The 16555-nt window shown below is 38.5% G+C and overlaps 1 protein-coding gene across 8 annotated transcripts in view; it reads left to right on the top strand.

The window, feature by feature from the left end:
- The first annotated feature begins 1277 nt into the window (after positions 1–1277).
- The window catches only part of SYBU (syntabulin), a 116676-nt gene continuing 101398 nt past the window's right edge, over positions 1278–16555 (top strand). For all 8 annotated transcript variants that reach the window (XM_073999313.1, XM_045398601.3, XM_073999309.1 and 5 more), the window contains exon 1: positions 1278–1736. In XM_073999313.1, coding sequence (XP_073855414.1) covers positions 1712–1736 — 25 coding nt within the window. In that variant the 5' untranslated portion in view covers positions 1278–1711. The remainder of the gene's footprint in view (positions 1737–16555) is intronic.

Here is a 16555-nt window from a genome sequence, read left to right as displayed (position 1 = left end):
TTATGAATATGTATTTTCAATGCGGGAAGGATTTCCAGGGCTTAGAAAACACTAGAGAGAAGAAATCTTCACGTCTAAGCCTTACAGTGAGAAGTAGAAGAGATGACCAGAAAACGAAAATGAACTGGAACAAAAAATAAAATGCTTAATGCATTTGACATGTGCCAAGTTAAGTAGGCACATGAGACTGTCGTTTCCATTGCATAAACTTGCGCTGCCAAGTTTCCTCACACATGAATGTAAGTAGGTTGGACTTTAAGCTAACTGTGTGCTAACGGCTAGTGAATACAGTAAGGAAGGGAGGCAGGGAAAGGAGAAGGGGTAGGATGAGGACAGGGATGCTACTCTCCAGAAGCATCCTTTCCTTCTGTACAGAAAGTTCCCTTCAGGGGTAAAAATTAAGAGTAATCTCAGAGTAAGCAAACAACATCGCGAGAATCTCACCTAGAAGAGTCTTCAGCCAAACTGTGGTAGCGACTCTTTCACCCTTAGCTATGATAGGACAATGCAACTGGTTTCATCATGAAGAGCCTTAGGAAAGCTAGGAGTTCTTGATGAGGCTACCTAGCTGCGACTCTGGCAATTCTGAGGGAAGAAAGCCCCTTTGCAACAGTCTCTTCAGAACTCTTCAGAAAAGCAGGCAGTGGCGTTGATGATTAAGTTTGCATTTGGACTAAGAAATTAGCACACAGTACCCTTTCCAGTCTTGGATTCCCGTCAGCCCTACCTAAAGTCACAACAAATTATATCTCTATTGCACTTGCTATTAAAGAAGTCTGGAGTATTTTTGTTAAACCCAATTGCTGTTATCTCCTGAGAACTAGAAAGTGAACAGCCACGTTTATCCCCAGATCAAAGATCAGGAAACTCAGACAGAGACACACTGTTCAGATGAGGCGCCCAAGGTCACTGGTGAAGTTAGAAAGAGCTTGAAGCTGCAGGTAAGTCTTCGCCCCCCAGTTTTGAGCCGTGCCTCCTTAGCTGTCGCCAGACAGGCAGGCTATGGTAGCGAGAGAAATTTTCCCAGGGAGACTGTCCTAAAGGGCACCTTAGGTTCACGCTGCAGTCAGTGTTCAGGGCTCTTCCTCTCCAGTTTGAGGACAAGGGTACTCCTTAGCAGGGGGGGTGAGTAAAGACCTCGAGGGAGACTTGGGTCCCAGGCCCGCAGCCGCCCCCGGGGATCCGCTCCGGATTGTGCAACGCAAGCCCTCCCAGCCTCCACTGGGGCTCCCTCATCTGTCAGGAGCCCAGAGCCTCTGCAGCGCGCCACCCCCGCTGAGAGCCGCTTCAAGAAACAGATCCTGCAGCATAATCTGCCAGGGCCCTGGCAACAGGAGCCGGTCCTTCAGGCAGCAAGCCCCGGGAGGAGAATCCTGGCGCCCCCGGCGCGCGGCCCTCACCGTGCCCACGCCGCTGCGCCCCAGCCAGCGGTGCTGGCCCTTTGGTCCCCCGCCCTTCTCTCTATTTCCTCCTCAGCCCCAGCAGCCGCCGGGCTGGCTGCAGAGGCCAAGCGGCCGCCGGCACCAGAGCGCAAGGGATTCCGCGGCACCACGTGTCCGAGCCGGGCTAAGGCGGGCGGAGCGGGCCGGGCCCAGCTCCCCAGGCCTGAGCGCAAACCAGCAGCGACGCGGGGTCCCGTCCGCACCGGCACCCGGCCCAGCCGGGGCCCGGTCTCCCGGGTGCACGTAGGTGCCTCCTCTTGGACAGCGCGATGGGGCCCTTCTGGGCGAGAAAGGGTAAGACTGGGGCGCCTATGCGGGCTCTGCTGTCAGTGCCCGCGGACATGGGAGGGTGACTGATGGGCTTGGGTCCAATGAGGGCAGTGATGGGGCGCTCCGGACCCCAGGACCACCCTTTCCAGCGCGGGAGGTATCCAGGGTGCTCGGCGATGCACAGAAGAAGGTCATGGAAAATGGGGAATCAAGGGCACTCTCAGCACATAGAGGCCAAGGGAAGGGCATTCCTGTTTGATTGGTTGTTGAGATGGTCAGGCTGGACTCCTGGTTGCAACAAGCAAGATTGGCCAGGCCAATATATAGGCCGTCGGTTTTGAATCTCCCTTTACTGGTTGTTCTCTGGAGTGGTTTTGGAAATGGTGGCTTTTGATAAGGAAAGTGCATTAAGAATAGGTGTTCTCCAGGAAGACTTCACTGAGCTCTCCAAAGAGGGACACAGTCCCAAGTCCCCAGAGGACACTTTTCAAGTTTCTGCTTCCTGGAGAAACTTTCGTAAAGACTATTCCAGGTGAGAAAGGATGATCAATTTTCCATTAATGTGTTCTCGAAGGGCTGCATTGATGAGCTCAAAACCTCCTCATGGTGGGTGGTATCAACAGGTTTGGATTTAAAATAGAGGTAAATTCTACAGTCAGAGACCTGTAAGCTTAATTTAGTATGTGGAAAAAGATTCTGAAAGAATCTTTTTAAATGAAAGAAGCTACTGCCGAAAATCGTTGCTTTTATCTTCCCCAGTGTCCAGCAGGTAGTGCTATCAAGGAAAACAGGAGACTCCACTGCTAGGTTCCTCTTGGGTCCTCTGGCCTTGACCCCAGAGCCTGTGCAGCAGAAGCAAAGGGCAGCTGTGACATCTGGATATCTCTTCTCAGAAAAGGGCCACATTTCAACCCTACAGATCAGAATCTTCAACTTAAAATTTCTGCCAGATCAGATTCTCAGTAGGCACATTTTAGGAATGTTTGCCTTTTCCTCCCCACAGGGTGCCCTTGGGGCAAAAGGAGTCAGGTATTCTTTACACCAAGTTTTCTCCACTTGTACATTTGGGAGAGCAGTAGCACCTGTCTCTGAGAGATGAGCCCAAGTGAAATCATTTTTTTTTATATGCTTCAGATTTTAGAGCAGCAATGTATTATCATAGAGCAGATTTGGGTCACTTAATTTATTTTACAATAGCACTATTTTAATGCAGAATATATTTAAAGTACACTGTTCAATTCATAATGATCTGTACGTATTTAAATAATACTTTATTCACTTGATTTGTATGTAATAGTCTTTACAGTGATCTCATAATTGAAACTAAATAATTGTATGCATTCTTAAATGCTGATGCACTGAACAAAAAACAAAAAATGAGTCCAAAATTTATTTTTACAGATGATCTACTGAGCCTTGCAGAGAGTAAGTGAGTAATTTAGCCAGTGGCACACTTAGAACCAGCTGTCTCCTAATAGTCATTTTTTTTTTTTCATATTGTAGTAAGAGTAGGTAGAAGATATGTTCAAAAGAGTAATACTGCAAACTAGTGGTTGACAAGGTTTGGAGACAGGATGAGGGTGAGAAGAGTGTGACACTAAAAGGGTAGCATGAAGGAGATCTTTGTGAGGATGGCATAGCTAGGTATCTTGATTTTGTGGTTACACAAGTCTACATATAAGATAAAATATCAGGCCTGGCGCGGTGGCTCACGCCTGTAATCCCAGAACTTTGGGAGGCTGAGAAGGACAGGTTACTTGAGTTCAGTAGTTTGAGACCAGCCTGGGCAACATGGTGGGACCCCATCTCCACTAAAAATACAAAATATAAAAAAAGTAGGTGGATATGGCAGTAGGTGCCTGTAGTTCCAGCTACCCAGGAGGATGCGGCAGGAGGATTGCTGGAGCCCAGGGTGCAGGGAGCTGTGATAGCACCACTGCACTCCAGCCTAGGTAACAGAGCAAGACCATGTATCAAAAATAAATTAATTAATTAAAGAAAAGAAAAAAATCATAGAGCTGTAAACAGACATTGCACCAATGTCAATTTCCTGACTTTGATATGATACTGTAGTTATATGATATAACCATTGGGGAAAACTGGGTGAGGGGTGCATAGGATCTCTCTCTACTATCTTTACAACTTCCTGTGAATCTATAAAAATTTCAAAATAAAGAAATTTCCTTTACAGTCATTTTGTAAATATATCGAATTCCAACATTGGCCATTTTTCTGAATCTGAATGTATACAAAATATTGCATTTTACTATATATGCTATTTTAAGTAGGTAATACAAACTTAAAATACTTGTGGTACAAACTAACACCTGCACATAACTTTATCAATATTTAAAAGACCATACACACCATTAAGATGTAACTAATCATGCTAGAGTATCAAATAGCATCTTGGCAATAGATATTAATTTCAGTTTAGTTAATTTCTGTTTATTTAAAATTTTGGAAAACAAAGAGAAAGTGTTTATTTAAATAGTACTTGTGTGAAAATAACAGCTGGTGTTTTTCTTTTCTTCTCTCTCTTTTTTTTTTTTTTTTTGTCTGTGTAAAAATACTGAGGTTTTGAGTCTACAGTTGGTCTTTTCTCTTCTTCTTAGCAGGATATTTTCTGTGGTTCAGGTGACAGAACCCAGCGATATGACCAAGCAGACATGATAGAGCGGATAGGATAGAAAAAAAAGAACAAAACTGATGTTCATAAAGATCTCTCATTGAGAGAAATTATGAAAGTAAATTAAGTTATTTTAAATATCTGAACAGTCTTTTGTGGATGTTCAGAGCCACCGTCACCAACAGTAGGGTGTTTTTTCTTTGGGGTTGGCCACCAATGGCAGAAGTCCCAGAATATCTAAATGTATCCCCAAAGGAAGCAGGGAACTAAAGCTTCCGTGGTCTTGTAGACTGACAGCAGGTGCTGGCAAAGGAAAGAAAGGTTCCTGTGTACATACTTCTGACAAAAGAAATATTCTTTTGCATGGGAGAAGGCAGTATTTCCAGAACTTCAGTTTTTCTAGTATACTTCACAATTTTTATCATCTCTGAATATGAATCATACTACTATTTACTTATTCTTACTTAAATTAACGTATTATTTTTTACTCGGACTTTATCAAAGGAATAATGCCCACCTATGAAATACCATGTTTCATATGTTAGTTATATTTCTCCTAATGTGTACAAATAAATACATATTACAGCTTTACAAAAGACATCCATGAACCACCTAAAATTATCTGTGTACCACCTAACGTATCAGGAAACACTGTACAATGACACAACCTTGGGAGGTGCTCCAGGGCCTGATGATGAGGGAAAGCCTAGCTATATAGGGTAAGCAGAGAAAATATTAAATTAAAAATTTACCTCTAGATTATTTTTCCTATATGGTCTTGTGAATTGTCAAAATATAGTTAGAATTAGTACTTCCAGTGTTAGAACAATCCATTTAATTATTGGGAAGATCCATTTATCCTTATATTGAGAGTAGATGTGAACTCACCAAATTACCTCTACTGTATCTCTACTGTCACCCAACCAAACATTCTCTATAATAATTCCATGTGACACTTTGCCAGAAGCCTCATCAGAGTCCATATGCTCTGCCAATTCCAATCCTATCTGTAATAAGAAAAAAAAAATCTAGACTTGGTCCAAGTAATTCTTAGAAGCTGAGGATGATCTCTGTCACTTTTTTCTTTTCTAAGCACCCAGAAACCAACATTTTATTAACTTGTGCCAAAATATTGTCCAATGTTTCATTTCAGTCTCATCAATCAGGTTTTACTGGCTTTCCCTTCTCTCTGGTTTTTGAAAATCAGAACTATATGCTTGGCTTCTATATTTCTAATAACTTGGAATCTAATGTTCAGGGTTCTTCATAGACATTAACAGTGGTACCATAATTCCATTTGTATGAGATGGAATTGTAAAGCCCAGTTCATAACTTGTTAAATGTCTTAAGAGAAGCTAGTGACATGACTTGACCTGAGCTTTATTCTCTTTTGCCAAGTTTTATTTTTTCCTTTTTAGTTTGGAAATAATTTTTACTTGACTGAGAAGCAAAAGAGTCACTAGACAGTTATGTGTTCTCTTATTCATCAGTATTAAATGAACTGTAACAAGTAGTGAGTTTATACTTTTGCTTCTTACATAAAACATAAAGTGAATATTTTTCTATTTCTTATTATTTTTGTAAGTCATAGTTCAAAATTAGAGTTCAGTCTTCTTGAAACTGTGAACTGAAGATTTACCGTATCAAATGTTCTTGGGATCAGAACCTTAGATTATTCAGTTTTTTGCATTAATAGTAATGGTATTTATTATCATAATATTTAATTCAGCTTTTAAATTAACCAAACATCTTTATTTTATTTGAAAATGGTGGGATGTGAGAGAGATTACAAAATAAGAATATTCTGAATGATCTTCCAAGTAAAGATATGCAAATAGAATACAGAAAGAGAAAGAAGAAATTATATATTTCTCTGAAAAGAAGGAATTAAATATGAATTTAATCTCAGAAGAGTACATATTCTTATTCCCTAAAGAAAACTGTGAACTTTTGATGACCCAACTAAAGACAGTTTCCTGACTTAAAACCCTAAAAATCAATTTAGATTCAGCTTACTAACTGTGAGAGTTTTCTTCCCAAGGACAGAGCTGACATCTTTTGTAGTATAAATGAAGAATGGGTGGAAGGTAATATTAACCGGTTCTCTTCCTTCTTTCTTGATTTAACCTGTACCTGGAGAAACTCAATTCATAATTTCATCAATTTTGTACCATCAATACACACCAAATTAACTTTAAATGGTATGGAATGATAGTCTAAGTGAGTAGGAGCCATTAAACCTGATGACACTTAAATGCATTCATCACATTGATGTATGTGATGTATGTCTTTTAAAGGGCCATTATGTTTTTCTGTGAGAGAAGGGGTTTGAAAGTGTAAACTTTATATTACCTATATGAACATTCTTTAGTATCCATTTGGTTCTTAAAACATATTAAAATGGAAGGTGGCTATAATAAAGTTATTTTTAAATTTTAATCAAAGGTGAACATTTCCTGTAGCTCCCAAGAGTAAGGTTGTCGGGGGTGCTTTGTCCATGGTGCTGAAACGGGCTCTTCCTCAGTGACCTCACTACAGAATTAGGTACAGAAAGAAAAAAAAAAATGGCATTTCTTCCAGTTAATGACTTACAGGAATACAAATACTGACTTTAAAAATTATCTATTTTTATAATCAGCATGCAAAGAGAATTTGCAGACATTACTAGTTTGTATATTTGAGTGATGTGCTTGTAGGAGGAATTGACAAATATTTGTTCTTACCCTATTTGAAGTACAGCTTGGAAATTTTTATCACTTTACTCCTACAATTTCTTTATTCATTAAATTAATAATATTTAATAGTTGTCAATTTCTATTTGTTTTCTAAAAACTCTTCAGTTTGTAATTCTTAGTCCCATAGTATTGCTTTCTCTCTGACTTTTATTACAGTAGATACTTTGGGCATTTTTCATATAATTTTAAATAAGAAAAATTATGTCTCTTCAAATAATGAGCCATTATTTCCATTACCATTTATATGTTTGCAGAATACTTATTATCCACAACAAATTGTCAAGAAATACTTAATGCATATAATTGTGAGGATTATGAAGAATTTTTATACATGGTCTTTGCCCCTGAGAAACCTTAAATATAATAATTACTGCATTTGCATAAAAAATAAAATAATAACAACACAAAGCAGTGTATATTACTAGAATTTAAGATCATTGAGGGACTGGATCTGTTTGATTTTTTAATAGATTTATCTCAAGTATGTAACACAGTTCCTAACTCATAGTGAGTGCACAAAAAGTATTTGTTAAATGCTTTAGAACATTAGTGAATGAATATGTGCAAAAAGAGCTACAATTGGTGGCACCAATCAGATGGTGTTGATTTACAGCTACCCACTTAAGAAGGAGTATGCATTGTCTAATTATAATGTTACGGAAATCGATATACATTTATCTGTTTTCCTCCATGCATTAAATTATGAAAAGCAAAAATAAGTCTAACATGTTTTAGGTGTATTAAATGTTAGGTATGTTTTAAGTGTTTTACACATGCCCTTCACTTATTGGTCACTACAATTATTACAATTTCCTTATTACAAATGAGGAAAATTAAGAGACTGTCTTAAGTAACCCAGTCAGTAATTAGCAATTCAGAATAAAACTCAGCCTGTCTAATTCTGAGTTTTTAACTATTACTATGCCAAAACTCCAACCTATCCTTGAGCATTTAAGAGCTTTTATAATTTTCGTGCCATCATGTAAATTCTAGCCCTTTAGGAATCTTTCCCTTGATCTCTTTATGGAAGATCTGTTACCTAAGCAACCTTGCTTTTCTAATTAACAGTAAAGAAGTCACTTTTGTCCCTCTTTATAATAGCAAAAGGAAACTTTATTCATGGGAAAAAGCATAAAATCCCAGAACCAGAGCCATCCTTTGGGTTTATGTAGAAAGCAGAGGAAGAAAAATGACAGAGTGGGAAAAGAATAGATAGTCCTCTCTACCCTGTGCCCTAAGTTGGAAAGGTTTTGTAGGGACTCCACAAGTAGAGTGTTCTCCGCTGCTTCTTTTTGAAGTGAAACAGCTGTGGCATGAGGTTTATCCAAAGACTTTTGAAACAATGTTCCAGACAGAGGCTTATTTTTCAGTTTCCAACAAGACCAATAACAAACACCCTGAGCGAGATTGATAATGTTTTATACAATAATATTAAACTTATGTACAGATGTTTAATAAGCCCAGTATATAATTTCCTCACAGTATTTCCCAGTCTGATATTTCCTATCTTTATGTCACATTTTTGAAATCAAAACTTTTAAATCCAGCATCTATTATTTAGCTGTCACCACTAATCATCACTGAAGTTTGTCCAGAAAACTTATCAATCATCTTGAATTTAACTCACTTATGATCACTTTTCATAAAGAAGTACAAAAAGAATAGATTTAGTAGCTTTGCTGTGTTAATCACATAAAATTCTTACCATTCTTAAATTTGCATCTGGACATCCAGCTTGAAACTTAAAAATGAAAGTTAACTAAGCCCAATAGTTCTGAAAACATTCCACGTACTGACAATACCTAAACACTTATTTTCCTTGTTGGAAAACACCAAAGACAACCTGATTTTCCTTGCTGAAATAATAATAAAGTTATGCATTAGGTGAAGTGTATTGGTTTATTCTCCCAGTAGTAATAAAGACATGTCTGAAACTGGGTAATTTATAAAGGAAAGAGGTTTAACTGACTCACAGTTCTGCATGGCTGGGGAGGCATCAGGAAACTTATAATCATAGTGGAAGAGGAGACAAACACACCCTTCTTCACATGGTGGCAGTAAGGAGAAGGGCAAAGCAAAAGGGGGGAAAGTTCCTTATAAAACCATCAGATCTTGTGAGAACACACTCACTATCGTGAGAACGGTATGGAGGTAACTGCCCCCATGATTAAATTACCTCCTACTCGATAACTCCTATGACATGTTGAGATTATGGGAACTACAATTTAAGATAGGATATGAGCAGTTGACACAGACCCAAACCCTATCATTCTTCCCCTGACCCCTCCCGAATCTCATGTCCTCACATTTCAAATCACAATCATGACTTTCCAATAGTCCCCCAAAGTCTTAACTCATTCCAGCATTAACCGAAAAGTCCAAGTCCAAAGTCTCATCTGAAACAAAGCAAGTCCCTTCTGCCTATGAGCCTGCAAAATTAAAAGCAAGATAGTTATTTCCCAGATACAATGGGGGTCCAGGCATTGGACAAATAGACTCATTCCAAATGGGAGAAATTGGCAAAAACAAAGGGGTTACAGGTCCCATCCAACTTCAAAATCCAATATGGCAGTCATTAAACCTTAAAGTTCCAAAATGCTCTCCTTTGACTTCATGTCTCACATCCAGGTCATGTTGATGCAAGAGGTGAGCTCCCATGACCTTGGGCAGCTCTGCCCCTGTGGCTTTGCATGAGACAGCCCAACTCCTGGCTGCTTTCACAGCCTGGTGTTGTCTTTGGCTTTTCCAGGCACACAGTACAAGCTGTCAGTGGATCTACCATTCTGTGATCTGGAGGACAGTGGCCCTCCTCTCACAGTTCTACTAGGCAGTGCCCGCAACCCCACATTTTCCTTCCACACTGCCCTAACAGAGGTTTTCCATGAATGTTCCACCCCAGCAGCAAACCTCCATACATCCTCTGAAATCTATGTGGAGGTTCCCAAACCTCAGTTCTTGACTTCTGTGCACCCACAGGCTCAACACCATATGGAAACTGCCAAGGTTTGGGGCTTGCACCTTTTGAAGTCATGCCCAGAGCTGTGCCTTGACCCCTTTTAGCCATGGGTAGAACAGCTGGGATGCAGGACACCATGTCCTGAGGCTGAACACAGCAGGGGGGCCCTGGGCCTGGCCCACGAAACCATTTTTTCCTACTAGGTCTCTGGGTCTGTGATAGGAGGGACTGCTGCAAAGATCTCTGACATGCCCTGGAGATATTTTCCCCATTGTCTTGGTGATTAACATTGGGCTCCTTGTTACTTGTGCAAATTTCTGCAGCTGCCTTGAATATCTCCCCAGAAAATGGGTTTTTCTTTTCTATTGCATCATCAGGCTGCAAATTTTCCAAACTTTTATGCTCTGCTTCCCCTTGAATGCTTTGCCACTTAGAAATTTCTTCCACCAGATACCCTAAATCGTCACTCTCAAGTTCAAAGTTTCACAGATCTCTAGGGCAGGGACAAAAATCCCACCGGTCTCTTTGCTAAAACACAGGAAGCGTGACCTTTACTCTAGGCCCCAAAAAGTTTCTCATCTCCATCTGAAACCACCTCAGCCTGTACTTAATTGTCTATATCATTATCAGTATTTTGGCCAAAGCCATTCAACAAGTCTCTAGGAAGCTGCAAACTTTCCCACATCTTCCTGTCTTCTGAGCCCTCCAAGTCTCTAGGAAGTTTCAAACTTTCCCACATTTTCCTGTCTTCTTCTGAGTCCTCCAAACTGTTTTAACCTCTGCCTGCTATCAATTTCCAAAGTTACTTTCACATTTTCAGGTATCCTCATAGCAGCACCCCACTCCTGGTACCAATTTACTGTATTAGTCCATTCTCATGCTGCTAATAAAGACACACCTGGCACTAGGTAATTTATAAAGGAAAAAGGTTTAATTGACTCACAGTTTCAGATGGCTTGGGAAACCTCAGGAAACTTACAATCATGGTGGAAGGGGAAGTAAGCATGTCCTTCTTCACATAGCAGCAGTAAGAAGTGCCAAGCAAAAAGGGGAAAAGCCCCTTATGAAACTATCAGATTTCATGAGAACTCACTCAGTATCACAGAAACAGCATAGAAGTAACAGACACCATGATTCAATTACCTCCCACCAGGCCCCTCCCATGATATGTGTGGTTTATGGGAATTATAATTCAAGATGAGATTTGGGTGGGGACACAGCCAAACCATATCATGAAGTGACTGACATATTATTGATATACTTTCCAGTCCTGTATATATCAGTAAATATCTGGAGGCTTGTAAATTAAATGATTGCTTGCTCCAAAATAGTTTTTTCCCAGTTATTGAATTATGTATACTGTTATCCAACTATTGTATATAAAAAGAAGAAAATAAACTTCATAATTTATAAAGGCCCTAGGAGAAGGGATGAGATATCACATAAAACACCTTAAATTTCTTCTTAAAAATTTGATATTACATAGCAATCCCTGCTTTACATTCCCTCTGTACAATAAAAAAATATTAAACATAATTTGAAATTAAATTTTCCCTATACTTTAAAATATATCATGTTAACACATGAATAAATTGCACTGCTAGGTTTTCTTTTTCTCTTTATGTCCTTAACTTTTTCTCATTATTTTTCATCCTATTATACTAAGCTTAATCTATATTTCACTGCCCTAAGTAATTTCTTTCTCCTTTTATACTAACTGCTTTTATGTATTTTACTTAAAATTTTGCACGCCAAGAAGTAAGAGGTGAAAACATTCAGACACACACTCTTGACTTCCTTAATGGACATTCACAAGAAGTGAAACATTTCTTTTCCTAGTGTCTCTAATATATGTTACAAATGAGATCAGGTAACATTAATGTGACCACAAACTTCCAGTTGCTCAAATTTACACATTCTTCGTGTTGCTTGTTTTACTAGCGCACAAGGGAAATACTATCTTCTGGGACTTTTTTCCCTCCATCAGGATATTTAAGCTGGAAGCTTTGTCAGACTGCATCAGTGTTCCCTGAGTAAGCAGGAATGCAAACTGCAATTTTAGCATTAGCATTCTACTTAGAACAAAGGGAGGTGCCCGGAAGCAGTACACACTAATGCAGAGCTTTCTGGCTTCCCTTTAAAGAGTAGACAGAGCCCTTTGACTCTTGGACTTATTTAAACAAGTCTCCAGTCCTTGACTCCAGAACTGAAGCCTTATATATTTCTTTCTATTTGGCCGAGCCAGTAATTTTTGATCACTTCTTCTTCCCAAGAGGTAAGTTTGCTTGCTGTGGTAAGGGAGGTATATTTGTTTTGCTAAGGGGTTATATTCTTGTCAAAGATTTGTCATAAAAATATTAAGGAAGATGTGGTTAACTAAATCACATTTTGTAATGTTGCTGATATTCCAAATAAGCCTAGTTTTGGAGTTACAAATGATCGGGAGAAAATTTAAGTTTTCAAGAGAGCATTTAAATAGCAAAGAATTTGTATTGTCTGACTTATGATTCCTGCAAAGAAATTGTAAATCATGTATTATAAAATTATTCCTACTTTGTCATTAGTGTAGAAAGCTGTTTTCCTTTTATCAAACTGTACGAAACTAATTTCTGTGGGTTCTTCACTCTGAGTCTCTCTGATCTGATTGACTAGGAGAAAGCTGCTAACTAGAGTAGCATGCCGCCGTTCCTACACTTGGCAGGTTGAGACAGTAGTTGAGCAAAGGAGTTTAAATTAGTTTCTATTTAGAGTTTATTCCAGATTATATAATAATTTTGTACTGCAGGCTTTGCTCTAGAATGTAAGTGAAAATTAATGCTCTTGATCTAGAATAATTTTAAATTGAATTAATTTGAACGTGATATGCTAGTTGTTTTGTGGTTGTACAAATTGAATACATCTGTAGTATATAAGAGTTTATACATGTTCTCCTGGTTGGGAGCTTTCACAGGTTAGGGTTGAAGTGCCATCTCTGCTCTTAAGTAATGTGTTGTATTATTTATTGCTAAACTATCAAGTGTGTACATTTTCAAAAATGGCTACCATGAAGGTAATGGTTTAGTTTACAACTTGGAGACTCTTGCAGGTGAAACTGGATTTAAATACAGCTATTTTTCTTATTGTCTCCAATACTATTTGGCATTAAGTGGGTACCAGTTAAACTCCCACCTCAGCAAAAGACAAAAGATTGTTTTCCAGTGCTCTAAAGGCAGTTTTATCTCTAGCAAGACTTATAATATTTTTTCAGTTCAGAAATCTATCCTGAAATGGTGGTAGTTACTGTTACTGTCAGAGTCATCTCATTCCTAATAACACAGAGAGCTGTCTTACTTGTGCTGTCCTTAATTCCTCACACCTAGCTGATGTCCCAAACCTCACCTTATTTGAGATCACTTAGGTGTAATAGCAAAGTAATTACATAAGAATAATGCCATTATTGTACGGACAAACTAAGAGCAATGTTTTCCAACCTAACCTTAACTGCACATTGGAAGATGTTACAGGAAAGGGGTCCTGATCCAGACTCCAAGGGAGAGTTTTTGGATCTTGCACAGGAAAGAATTCAAGGCGAATTCATAGAGTAAAATGAAAGCCAGTTTATTAGAGAAGTAAAGAAACAAAGGAATGGCTACTCCATAGGCAGAGCAGCAGCATGAGCTACTCATTGGCTATTTTTATGGCTATTTCTTGATTACATGCTAAACAAGGGGTAGATTATTCATGAGTTTTCTGGGAAAGGGGTGTGCAATTCCCAGAACTTAGGGTTCCTCCCCGTTTTTAGACCATATAGGATGACTTCCTTATATTGCCATGGCATTTGTAAACTGTTATGGCCCTGATAGGAGTGTGTTTTAGCATGCTAATGAATTATAATTAGCACATAATGAGCAGTAAGGATGACCAGAGGTCACTTTCATGGCCATCTTGGTTTTGGTGGGTTTAGACCAGTTTCTTTACCACATCCTGTTTAATCAGCAAGGTCTTTGTGACCTGTACTTTGTGCCAACCTCCATCTTGTGACTTAAAATGTCTAACCTCCTGGGAATACAGCCCAGTAGGTCTCAGTTCTATTTTACCCAGCCCCTGTTCAAGATGGAGTTGCTCTAGTTCAAACACCTCTGACAGAATCACATGGTGGGCTTCCTGCATCAGTATTTTTTAAAAGCCTTCTGGTAATTCTAAGATTTATCAAGGTTGAGAATCTCTGCCTTAGAAAGAATTGTCTTTCTTCATGATTTTAAAAGTTATTTGAAACTGCTCTTGCACCCCATCCCCAGACAGCAATATCAGGTAGTACATTATTTATCTACTTATAAGACAAAGTGAGAAGTGGGGTCTCAAGGTTAACCTAATAATCTTGAGTTACGGGATATGACATAAAATTCATAGGGGTGCAAATGTGATGCTTTATCTAAATGCTAATATACTTGAGGTAAACTCTGGAAAAGTAAACTTTAAAAGGGTGTGACTTTTAAAGTTTACTTTTACTTTTTTTTTAACTTTAAATGTTACTTTTCCTTTTTTTTTCTTTTTCTTTTTTTTCTTTTTTTTTTTTTTTTTGAGGTGGAGTTTCACTCTTGTTGCCTAGGCTGGAGTGCAATGTCGTGATCTCGGCTCACCACAACCTCGGCCTCCTGGGTTCAAGAGATTCTCCTGCCTCAGCCTCCCACATACCTGGGATTACAGGCATGCACCACCATGCCCAGCTAATTTTGTATTTTTAGTAGAGACTGGGTTTTTCCATGTTGGTCAGGGTGGTCTCGAACTCCTGACCTCAGGTAATCCACCCACCTCGGCCTGCCAAAGTGCTCAGATTACAGGCGTAAGCCACTGCTCCTGGACTTACTTTCCCATATCTAAATGTAATAAAGTTGTGCTTGAGTTATTCAGCAATGTTTATCACACTTCCGTCTCTGAGACCCATCTTAGTCTGAAGTTTGGAAAACACCTACTCCAGTCAGTTTGCTCAGGTAGAAAAAGTGGCTCGAATACTGCATTTATAGGGTGCTGAAAGAATTGAAGATATAATGCATGATAAAATCTAGCATAGTACCTGACATACAGAAGGTATTTAATATGTTAGTTTTCAGCTTCCTCCCTCGGCTTATTAATTTTAACATTAAAGTGTCTCAGGATAACCTTAAGGCAATGAGTAGAGAAAAACTATTACTTCCCATATATTATGATGGTTCATCTGTTGTTTCTTAAAAAGGATTAATTCAAAGCTTTGCCTGGAACATGAGGTATATTTTTTGCAATTTACTTCAAATAATTATAGAAATTCAAAGTCATTTAAAAATCATGCAGAAAGTGTAAAGTTTATTAATTTGTCTAAATGTTAAAGAAAAAGAAATAACTAAAATATGTCCTTATTTTGGTCATTGGTAAATATACTGCAGAATGCATTTCAAATTATTTGAGTGTGTTCATATTTTTTAATTGAAAAGGTACCACAGGTTAACTTGTATGTATTAGTTTTAAAGTACCTTAATTTTTTTTAGTTTTGTAAATGACTATTGTCACTTATTGGCACAAGTTCTTTAAAAGCCTCTCACAAATCTTAATACACGTGCATAACCCTCGCTTCTATCCAATAGACCAACTACAGATTTCTAACTCTTTTTTTCCTGTATCTTCCTTAACACACACACACACACACACACACACACACACACACACACACACCCTGAAAGCCAGAGAGAGAAAAAAGAGAAATGGAGATTCAGAGACAGAGAGACAAAGAGCGAGCGAGAGATTTTTCCCACAACATATATTCCAAGATCTTAGCCAACGTAAGTGATCACAACTGACTACTGTGAAAGTAATCCAATAAATACCAAAGTATTTTAACAAGTAACAAATAACAAAGTGACATGTTCTTCATTATGCAGAAAATCCCATTCCCTTTTGGGTGCCATGTCCATAGCTCAATTTATGAAGAAAATATTTAAGCCGTTTTTAATCATACAACTTCTGGACATTAGACTACGAATCCAATCCAGAAATTTCTAATACTTTTTCTATTCCAGTTGAATTCTCAATAATTTATATTTGTATACAAAAATCCTGATGCTATACTGTGAAATTGGAGTCAAGCAACTGCTATTTATAATGAAAACCTGGATTCCAAGTTGCTAGACTACAGTTAATTAAATGCACAGCAGCCTTAAAATGACTTAAATTTGCTATATTCTTTCCAATAATGATAACCAACTACACGATAACTTAATTTAATAATGACAGTAAGTATTTTCCTGAGATAAGAATGCTTTTGATTTTTGCACATTGATTTTGTATCCTGAGACTTTGCTGAAGTTGCTTATCAGTTTAAGGAGATTTTGGGCTGAGACGATGGGGTTTTCTAAATATACAATCATGTCAACTGCAAACAGAGACAATTTGACTTCCTCTCTTCCTAGTTGAATACACTTTATTTCTTTCTCTCGCCTGATTGCCCTGGCCAAAATGTCCAACACTATGCTGAATAGGAGTGGTGAGAGAGGGCATCCTTGTCTTGTGCTGG

This window comes from Macaca fascicularis, chromosome 8 (assembly GCF_037993035.2).
Source record: "Macaca fascicularis isolate 582-1 chromosome 8, T2T-MFA8v1.1".
NCBI classification, from domain to species: domain Eukaryota; kingdom Metazoa; phylum Chordata; class Mammalia; order Primates; family Cercopithecidae; genus Macaca; species Macaca fascicularis.
This window is presented reverse-complemented; position numbering and strand designations above follow the sequence as displayed.